Source organism: Lolium perenne, chromosome 5, assembly GCF_019359855.2.
Source record: "Lolium perenne isolate Kyuss_39 chromosome 5, Kyuss_2.0, whole genome shotgun sequence".
NCBI lineage: Eukaryota > Viridiplantae > Streptophyta > Magnoliopsida > Poales > Poaceae > Lolium > Lolium perenne.
Window position 1 is genome coordinate 181137987 of NC_067248.2, and position 11033 is coordinate 181149019.

The 11033-nt window shown below is 43.5% G+C and overlaps 1 protein-coding gene across 2 annotated transcripts; it reads left to right on the plus strand.

Annotated features, from left to right (window-relative positions):
* Nucleotides 1–6852: 6852 nt before the first annotated feature.
* Nucleotides 6853–10805, plus strand: LOC127301137 (disease resistance protein RPM1-like). Of its 2 annotated transcripts, none has more exons than XM_051331361.2 (2): nt 6853–7342; nt 7776–10805. In XM_051331361.2, the coding sequence occupies exon 2, from the start codon at nt 7822–7824 to the stop codon at nt 10576–10578; it is 2757 nt and encodes a 918-aa protein (XP_051187321.1). In that variant the 5' UTR covers nt 6853–7342; nt 7776–7821; the 3' UTR covers nt 10579–10805. The 2 variants fall into 2 exon arrangements, with proteins under 2 accessions (XP_051187321.1, XP_051187320.1); XM_051331360.2 differs by having other exon boundaries at nt 6853–7122.
* The last annotated feature ends 228 nt before the right edge of the window (nt 10806–11033 follow it).

Below are 11033 nucleotides of genomic sequence, written 5' to 3' on the forward strand. Positions count from 1 at the left end.
AAGCCCACTGCTCAGAATTACCGCCCAAACAACACCAACAACCACGGAGGACCCCCGAAGCCCGGAGGCAACAACAACAACACCAACAACAACAACAACACCAACCCCAACAGCAACAACAACAATGGGAACAACAACAACAACAACAACAACAACACTGGTCCGAGGACTGGAAGCAACGCCATCCCCGTCGCAACCAAAGACAAGGCCACCATCACTTGTTATGAGTGTGGAGTGGTTGGGCATTACTCCAATGAGTGCCCCAAAAGGTTAGCCAAGATTGCCGCCAATACCGCTGCACCTGCTCAGAACCAGCGCGCTTTGCCGCAAGAAGGAACCAGAACCACAACAACGGCCGCCTCTACAACATGACTGCAACAGAAGCTCAGGAAGCACCGCAGGCCATGCCAAGTATGTTTCCCTGTTAAATCATATCGCCCAATCTCTCTTAGGAACCTAACTTTTCATAAAATCTCGAGACGAGATTTGTTTAAGGGGGAAGGGTTTGTAACATCCCAAATTTTAAAACAATGAGAAAATGAACTTTCCTTTTTCCAAAAAAAAGAGAACCAACAAAAACTTTTCTTAAATAAAGTGCTATGCATGGTGCTCTTACCTAATGCTTGAGTTTTCCATGATTATTTGTTTATTACTTTGAACCCATTTCCAAAACCCTAAACCCTAACCTTCTCAAAACAAAGTGGATCAATTTTGAGAAACCAAAATAAAAGAAAAAGACATATGTGGGCATATAGCCCTAATGTGTAAATCTTGAACCCCACCTTTCTTACTTTACTAAATGGTGGTGGACCATGGTAAACCCCACTAAACCCTAAACCTCATCCCTCTTACCACCAACTTTTGGAAAACAAAATAAAAAGAAATGATCTTAAATAAGAAAAAGGCCTAGGTGCCTATGACTAGTTTTGGTAAAACCTTTACCTTTGCTTTGTCTACCTTGTGTGATGATTTGAAATACCTCAACCAACTTAATCTAGTACTACCAACCCAATTCAAGTGAGAAACAAAAATAAGTTAAACATATGCATAGAGGTATATGTGGCACTTAGCCATAATACCAATTCTTGAACTAAGCACCCACATTGTTCCCAAATGGTTTGAACCCTTTATCCAACTCAATCTAACACAAAATAAACCTCACACATGCCAAAGAAAAGCAAAGAAAAAGAAAATAATAAAAGTTAGAAAATCAAAAAACCCTCACATATGGTTTAGGACATTTTTGCCAATCTTTGACCTAGACCAATTTGGCCTTCACCATTAGTTGTATTATGTTACTAAACACTTATTACAACATTTGGAATCAAAGAAACTTAAATCAAATCAAGTTTGAACTCAAATTGTGGTCACATATGATATTGGGCAAATCTGCCAATTTCAGTCTGGTCACTATGAGCCTCTGTATCTCAAGTTTTTCAAACCAAACAATTCCATTTCTTTGCACCTCATCCAAGTACACATGAAGGAGAACAACTTTTGTAAAGATCACCATATCAAATTCTTCTTGTATCAAAAACCATGCTCATGCAAAGTTGGGACTTTTTATCAAATGCAATAATCTCCCACTTAGCAATTTTTGCATTTCTTTTATTTTCAAAATTTCACCACCACCTTTGTGTGTTGTGGATCATCAGAAGCAAGTCTAATCCACTCCTCTATCAATTTCCAAATTTCATTGCACCAATCAATTTTGACAAAAACTTGACATTTCCAAATAGGCATCAATTCAAACACTATTCTAAATAGTGCTCTAGCCCAACCTTGACCCCCACTTGAATCCTACTTGCTCCCTGGTCCCCTCTCTCCCTAACACTAGCATAGAAACTCTAGTTGGAGGCTAAACCTAGCCATGGACATGGCCATGCCGGCCATGTTCCACTTGGCACACTCCCCTCCTCTCCTTACCTCACCAGCACTGCCCACCATGTCCTGGAGCTCCACCTCGACCTCCTACCACTGCCTATACCCGCCATCACCGGAGAAGAAGATGGCACGCGTCAGACAGCACGCGCCCAGGGCAATGCCGAGGACGTCGTGGGCGCGCCCACAGGTGTGCACTGGCCACGCGCCGCCCCAACACTCGACGCCACCCCTGGCCCCCCTCTCAGCGCCTTGAGCTTCGCCGCCGCAACGCCAGTCCGCCAGAAACGCTCCATGGCTCGCGCAAGCCCTGTCGCCGATGACCAGCTCGCCATTTTCCCGCGCCCGTGCCGCCAGACCTTGACGTCGCATGCACGAACCTTGTCGTCCCCCACCTAGCCAGCACGCGCTCTAGCTTCGCCTCGACCACACCTACCAAGCGCCGCCCTCGCCTACCCCTCTCCATCGCCGGAATCACCGCAACCTGGTCGAGTTCACCGCAGACCCTCGCAGCACCTCGCGCCCTATAAATAGAGCCTCTCCCGCGCCTCCTTCTTCACACCAAATTCGCTCCCCTCCTCTCTCTGAACCTCCTCCGCTCCTCTCCACTACACATTGCCGCCGGTAGCCGTCCAATTTCTTGCCGGAGACCCGCAAGCCGCCGCAGATCAATCCATCGATATAGGCCACCTCAAGCTCCTCCGTCGGTACCAGTGCACTTGCCATCGACGACAACCTCGCCCTGCCTCGTCGCCAACCCTCGCCGGAGCCCCAGCTCGCCGCCGACTCCCTACCTCCGCCGCGGCAGCAACCCCATCTCGTCGACGACGACGACGAAGCTCCACCGCTCGATCAGCTTCTAATCGCACGGCTCACAGGGAAAGGTACCTCTTCGGGTTGATGGAGTCGCTGACCACTGGGTCCCACCCTGTCAGTTGGCCCGTGGCGCATCGACGCGTTACTGGGCCAGCCCAGTTCTTTTCCCTCGTTTCAGCCCAAGTGCTTTCCCGCGCAAGCCCAAATGTTTGAATTCAAATTTTGGAAATTTAATTAATTCCTTGCAGATGCTTTTTCAAAATTAAATAGTTTCAAATCTACCCAACCAAATTTGATGAATTTTATATTGTTGGAAAGCTTATGAAAATCTCTATCCAATCACACTGGTCTCACTTTGAAATCTTTTGTAGAATAAATGTGAAAAAAATGACAAGTCAGAGACTTTTACAACTTCAAACAATTATTAAAAATCAACCAAAATGCTATTAAGTTGATTTCAACTCTAATAGCTCACTTTTAACTTACACTAATTGTTTATGCCAAAATATGGCCTGGTTACTTTGAGTGATCATGGCCCAGATTAAATAAGGACTATATGGCTATTTTAGTTAGTTGATATTGTCCAAAACTATTATGCAAATCATATGAAGTGTTTTATTTCATTTAAATTTTTTCCCAAGTACTTTCACATTAAGTATGACCCTGGACAAAATACTCTCACATGAAATACTTGGTGATATTAAATCATAATTAGCATTGTTAACTAGTATGAGGTATTCTACCTCATTTAAATCATTTTCCCAAATGATGGTGATGAATGATTGACTTAGGTCAACATGATTTCATGCATGATTGATTGAGGAAGTTAAATCTTAAGAAGATTCAATGAGAGGAAAGCATTTCCTCAAGAACTAAATGGAAACTATCATTTACATATATAATGAGAAGAAATTATTTCTCTAACACTAAGTAAGAAAACCCTAGAATAAGTTTTGGGTAGCAATGCTAAGTGATGATGCTAGATCATTTGGAGTGAGCCATTAAGGCTAATTAAGGCTACTTAAGTATTGTTTGGTGATTGTATCCTCGTATTCGTGTATAGACGCTAGTACCGGAGAATACCAGGAAGAGGAAGGATTCTACCCAGAAGAAGAAGAGAACTTTGACCACCTCAACAACCAAGGCAAGCTAACACCAATGCAAGCTCTACTCTTGCAAGCTAATATTCTTGCCAAGTGCAAACCCCTTTGAGGCAAGGCACCATTAGTCATACCTTACTTACCACAATCCTATCCCAAGTTTTTACCTTACAAGTTTTTACTTGATTTATTAAAGAATTACTTTTATAGTTAACTTTGGTCTAAGATAAGAAGGTTACTAGAGTAGCAAAGTTAGTCTCACAGCTAGCCAAGCAAGATAGCACCCCTCATGATTAGTGCTAGTGCTAAATACTAAAACTTGACTACTCTAGATGGGAACTTTTTGATTAAAACTGATATTGGTTTGGATGCAATACCTTTCCAATTTTTGAGTACCCCCACAATACCTGATTATGGGTAGGGCTTAACTGGAAATTTATACATTTTAGTATGGGTTCCCTCTGAACACACATCATAGGGGTTATGCCGAGGCTGCCTCCGTTGTTGAGAAATGATGTGAATTGAGGTGAATTGTACGGCCAAGCCCTATGCAGTTCCCACGTTGACAGTTGGTCTTCACTGGGAGGCCAAGCTCATGGGGAGAGGTACCTATACTAGGATATGTAAGTGAAAGGTTATGGTTGATGATCCGCGTACTGTGTTACGATGATTCGGGGTTATCCCGACGGATGAAATCAAATGTTGTGGCACAAGTGTGCAACCTCTGCAGAGTGTAAACCTATTCGAATAGCCGTGTCCACGGTTACGGACGGTTGGAAAGGCCATACAGTTTCCGGTGTCAGATTCTTGAAAATATTGATGAAGTGAATGGTGAATTGAACTGAATTGTTTTGAAATACAACTGAGTTGTGGGAATGACACTAATGTTCCCACTTGAGTTAGTTAGCACAAGAAAGAGTCTTTATCAAATACTTGTGAACTAAAATTGGCTTTATGCAAAAGAAACTAGAGTTTAGTATCCCCTTACTAGAACTGATAATACTTATATTAGTATTAGTTTGCGAGTACTTTAAAGTACTCACGGCTGTGTCCCTGGCTATTCAAATGGCCAGACTATGAAGAGGAGCAGAACTACCAAGATGACGGCAACCAAGATGTCTACGACAACTAGGGAATCTTCTGACGTCAGACGTTGGCCTGTGGATTAGAGAGTCCCTTCTATTTACGCTTCCGCTATGAACTTTGTGTTCGTTGATCAATAGATCAACTATTTGTGTAATATGGATCATGTGATCTGAATTTGTAAGACGACTATGGTAGGTAATGAATGATGACTTATGATATTCAACTGTTATGTCTCGCACCAACAATATTCCTGGGATTGCGATGTATGGCATAACAGGCATCTGGACTTAAAAATCCGGGTGTTGACACGGCGGTCGCGGATAGAGAGGCTTACTTGACATTCGTGGCGGAGAGAGCAACAGGGGATCGACGACGGCGGAGCAGCAGAGAGAGCATCAGAGAGAGCAGCGGTCGATCGTCCACCTCCATAGAGCCGGGTAGACAGTAGGTAGTAGGCTAGCGATGAAGCAAGTTTCATATGTCATCCGGGATTGAGGAGTGAATAATGTTTTACTCGGATTTATCCTAAAACATTATTCATTCCTCGATCTTAAATGCCATGAAAATGAAACTACAAGTAAATGTTTAGTTTGTCTTAAAAAAATCCTATCGAAGCAGCTTGTTCGGGGCCGCCGTGTGGGAACAGCACCCTCAAATAAAGGTGCAGTGTCGACGCCCCCATACGGCAGTGCTAACACCTATGCCGACGCCTATTTGGGGGCACCGGTGGAGATGCTCTAAGATGGCCAAAATAAGATATATCTTTGGAACATTCATTCAAAGAATTCAGGGCTACAAATAGCATGGTCCTTGCAAAAAAAATAGCATGGTGACGTGGCTCGGTGTCGGCAATGGCCGCAATGACGACAGCCTATTGTGCACATGGTATAGCGATCCATACATATGGGCAGAAGAGGAAGAGAGATGGGAAGAGAGATGGGAGAGCCGAGAAGCTGACGAGTGAGCCCTGCATCTTGTTTAAGAGCATCTCCAGTCGCATTCCCCAAACGACGTTCGGTAAAAGCGCCGGATTGGTCGTTTGGGGACGTCCGGACCAAATTTACGTTTGGAGGAGTCCCTTTCCCAGTCACATCCCCAAACGCGACCTCCAAACAAAAAACAAGTGTAAAAGTCGTGTCCGGCGTTCCTGGTAAAGCCTCTATACACAGGAGATGAGCTAGGGATGCCGAACAATATTTGGGGCACGTCCGGACCGAAGCGGCCTTTAGAGCACGCGACTGGGACATTGTTTTGGCCGGCGTCCCCCAAATTTCTTTGAGGGATGATAAACAGCCTGAAGATTTGCTGCCATGCAGGCCTGATATTAATTTCGGTCCATCGGTTAGAAATCTACTTAGACGACGTAAATTTGATGGTTAATGTTTTCTACCAAACTATTACTCACGATTAGCCTTTTTTATTCCTTTTGTTAGTTTAAGGTTAACCGAGAATTAAGTTGATTCTAGATCAACTTCAAAACCATTTGATTTACTTCGATATTCGTGTACAACAGAATTATGCATGGTTGTGCAACTACACGCCGATACCAAATTGCACTTTTCTTCAACTACATATAAATTACACGTAAAATTAGGTAATCAAGAATTTAGTTAGTTTTGGATCGACCGAGAACTAGCCGTGTTCTTTTTTATTTGGGATGTTGGTGGTTTGGTGATTTTTTGAGGCTGTTGCATTGCCGTTTTCTTGCAATTTTTTTTTCGAGGTAGTTTTCTTGCAATTTTCTCTCGTGTCTAAGTAGCTAGGTGGTCCGAGTACCAATTTGTAATTTCTTTTACTTTTTGGGCTATTTGTACTACTGTTGATGATTATTAATAGATCGGTGGATTTCTCGCAAAAAAAACTATATTTGAGTTTCAAAATTTACGCGCGCACAAGTATATACAACATGTCGGTACATGTTGAGTTGTTGACTAGGAAATAGAGTGCGCGTTCCGAAAATACCCCTTAGCCTCTTGCCCTCTTCTCCGCGACGCGTACAGCCGCGACTTTGTGGGCAGCCAAACAAGGGTAGCTGCGCCGCCGTGGCTTCGCACCAAGCAAGGGTAGCTGCGCGTATATATCCACCCAAGGGGGAGGAATCTGCAGCGCGGCTTTGCCGTACGCGTATGTTCTTTGACTCGCAGCACTCTTCCGGCTCCCGTTCCACGACTGCTCGATCGAGAGGCATTGTAGATCTCGTCAGCATAGGGGCGCCGTAGAGGTCAGCGGATCGACGGGCGTGAGTTCTTCTATACGTCCTCTGCTATCTTGCTATCTCCTCTCCGTACTATATTTTTCCTTAGTCTGAAACTCTGAATATGTAGAGTTGTGCACTAATGTTGCTGAACAATTCGCTTTATTTACGGCCGAGGCACGGCAATTGGCGGATGTGGGAGCCGAAGGTGTCCGCCAGCTACTCCCTATAATAGCGCTTTCTTTTTCTTGGGTCGAGTTGTAAGGTGGGGTGTTTGTCCTCTCGGGGATTTGTACATATAACCTTTCTATCAATGCATCGAAACATAATGCTTTTGCGTTTTCGCGAAAAAAAACAATTCTCTTAATAGCGATTTTGGGCTCCAACTTTTAGTATTTAGAGCTTTATTTATGTACTTATTAATCTGAATTTTGGTAACTTCTGTTACTTATGTCTGTATGTTCAGATTGTAACCTTCAAAAAAAAAGTTCAGATTGTAGCCTTAAACGTGTTCAGACTGTCAGACAACCACAAAATTTGATCTCGAACCACTAGTGAACTAACATTCATGTGATTTGTTATGTTAAGAAGCATTTTCAGAAAAAAAAAGGTTGATAAATGATGTCAATTTTATTAGATTTTCATGTTCCAGCATTATGACCTTTACCTAAGATCACTTGCATTCCTACTCCTACCAGGGTATTTGAGAAGCCAGTTCCTAAGAACCACTCGCTGCATTTAGGCATGGCGGAAGGCATCGTTGCCTCTCTGACGGTCAAGCTGGGGGTGGCCTTAGCGACTCAGGCGGCAACGTTTGGTGGGTCATGCATCGCCCACGAAGTCTCTGCTTTGAGAAGGCTCTTCAGCGAAATGGAGGAAATCAAGGATGAGCTGGAGTGCATGCAGTCCTTCTTGCAGGTTTCCGAGAGGCTCAGGGACTGCGACGAAACGATGGCGACATTTGTTAGGAAGGTACGGACCCTCTCCTTTGGCATTGAGGATGTTGTTGATGAGTTCAGCTACAAGTTTTGCGATGATCATGGCGGAGCAGCTACCAGAGCGATACGGAGGCTCAGGCATGTCAGGACATGGCATCGCCTTGCCTTTCGGCTTCAGCGAATCAAAGCCAGCCTAAAAGCTGCCGTAGAAAGAGTGAAGATATTCAGTACAGAAGGGACTATCAGGGCACAACAACCTCAAGCAGAAGATAAGGAATTGGGATCATCTGATTCTACTAGCACTGGAACAGCTAACTGCCTGGTTGGGATTGAGCGTAACAGGGACTTACTGACTGGATGGCTAACAGATGATAAGCAGCATCACATGTTGATGTCTGTGTGGGGCATGGGTGGAGTCGGAAAGACTACCCTTGTAACACATGTTTATAACATTATCAAGGAAAGATTTGAGAGACATGCATTCGTTACAGTTTCACAACACTGTAGGGCTGCTGATCTGCTAAGACAGATACTGAAGAAGTTCTGCAAGAAAGATCATACTGTGACGCAGTGTGAAGGCATCGATTCCATGGATCGTGAAAGCCTTGTTGAGGTTCTGCAAAGTTATCTGCACAATAAAAGGTATATCCTCATCTTGGATGACCTATGGGATGCAAATGTTTGGTTTGAAATTCGTGATGCATTTGCTGGGGGAGATGGTTCCAGCAAGATAGTGCTTACTTCAAGGATCCATGATGTAGCAGCACTAGCAAAAGAGAACTACATAATCGATCTCGGACCGCTGGAAAGCCAACATTCATGGGATTTATTCTGTAAAGAAGCATTTTGGAAAATGGAAGATAAAAGTTGTCCTCCAGAACTGGAAGTGTGGGGTCGAAAAATCGTAGAGAGTTGTGATGGCTTACCGATAGCTATCGTGTGCATAGGACGCCTCTTGTCCTTCAGAAGCCAGACCTGTTATGAATGGGAGAAAGTGCATAAAGATATTGAGTTGCAGCTAACGAGCAATTCGGTCCTTGATATGAACCTCATTTTGAAGGTGAGCTTGGAGGATCTGTCAAACAATTTGAAGAACTGTTTCTTATTCTGTAGTTTGTTCCCAGAAGACTACAGGATCAGAAGGAAGAAGCTAATCAGGTACTGGGTGTCAGAGGGATTTATTAAAAGGAGTGAAACAAGAACAGAGGAAGAGATTGCCGAGGATTACCTGAATGAGCTGGTTAACCGGTGCCTGCTACAAGTCGCTAAGAGAAATGAATTCGGACGAGTTCGTGAATGTCGAATGCATGATGTGATCCGTGTTCTTTCTCTGTCAAAATCAAAAGAGGATATGTTTTCTGTTGTTTATGACAGCTCAAAAACAAGCTCTTTACTAGGAAAAGCACGAAGGATGTCAATGCAGAGTGTGGATTCTATGCCTCCAAGACATGAGGTAACACATGTGCGCTCGTTACTTGTGTTTGACAAATGTGTCCCTATGGACGCCCTAAGTGCTTCATTTACGTCACTCAAGCTGTTGTCAGTTTTAGACCTAGAGGGAACTCCAGTTATAATTATACCCACTCAAGTCTTCAACTTGTTTAATCTGCGATATCTGGGTCTGCGAGGAACTGGAATTGATGTGCTTCCTAAAGAAATAAAAAAGTTACAGAACTTAGAAGTATTGGATGCTTACAACACAAGAGTTACAAAACTGCCTGAAGAAATGACAAAGCTCCGGAAGTTGAAGCACCTGTTTGCATCTAGAATCCAAGGTGGCGCTGCCAGCAATGTCGTGGTATCCACTGGTGTAACTGCTCCCCAGGGAAAATGGCAGTCCACTACTCTGCAAACTCTTCAAAATTTCGAAGCAAATGACGAGATGTTGCAGAACATTGCATGTTTGTCCGGGTTAAGGACGCTTGGCATCACAGATATAAGATCAGGTCACTCTGCAAGGTTGTGCAGTGCTATCTCCAAGTTGTGCAACATTCGACATTTGTTGGTTTCCTCGAAACGTGATGAAGTGCTGCAGCTTCCATCTGTTCAGCTGCCTCAAACAATTCAGAAGCTCGAGGTTGGGGGTCTGCTGGAGAAGGCCACAGCGCGTAACCTCTTCATTTCAATTCGGTGCCTTGAGAACATCACCCATCTCCATCTATGGTTCTCAATGATCAACCATGATCTCTTCTGCTACCTCCGATCAGATTGTTTGTTATCGCTCTGTATTCTGCATGCGTTTCAAGGTGAGATCATGTTGTTCTCTGCAGGATCATTTCCTAAACTTCAGTCAGTCGTGATACACGGTGCACCAAAACTCAGACAGATCAAGATAGAAGAAGGTTCAATGGCAAACCTGGTCCGTCTTACGGTAACAGGTTGTCCAGAACTGAAGGAGCTGCCTCAAGGTGTTGAGTTCCTCCAAAACCTCGCAGCATTGCACCTTGAGAGCACGGCTGATGATTTTCTTGAGAAGATTCAGTCAGAAGAAGAATGGGAGGTACACCAGAGCAAGACTAGCCACATCAAGAAGGTTTATGTAAGATTCTCAGGAAATGAATAAAGTACATTCTACTAATAGATTCTTAGCCCGTTTCTCTAGGACGGACAAAAAAATAGGTTCTGAGATAGTGGTCCAAGCTACCGGAAAGAGTTGTAACTACGTTCAAATAACCATTTTCAGTTTCTGCTGCTAGTGAAAAACTGGGACACTATCTAAAACAGTTATAAGTTTGTAACAAATTGTGCGTTTTATACATTATGATTTCCTGATTCATTTGTCTATTCTCATCATAAGAGAAGCTCTCCAAAGAATTGTATCACACAGGTGGAAGACAAGGAATAAATGACTATATGTTTGTATGTGCTTCCTCCTTCACAAAATATGTTGCATATAAATTTCAGTCAAAGCTCTTTTTTTTATAAAAAAAGATACTTATGGGTTTACAAAATTGTGTTTTTTTTTGGTGTTTTGGATCCTAGGTGCATATGAACCTATTATAGAAAATGCCTCAAAAA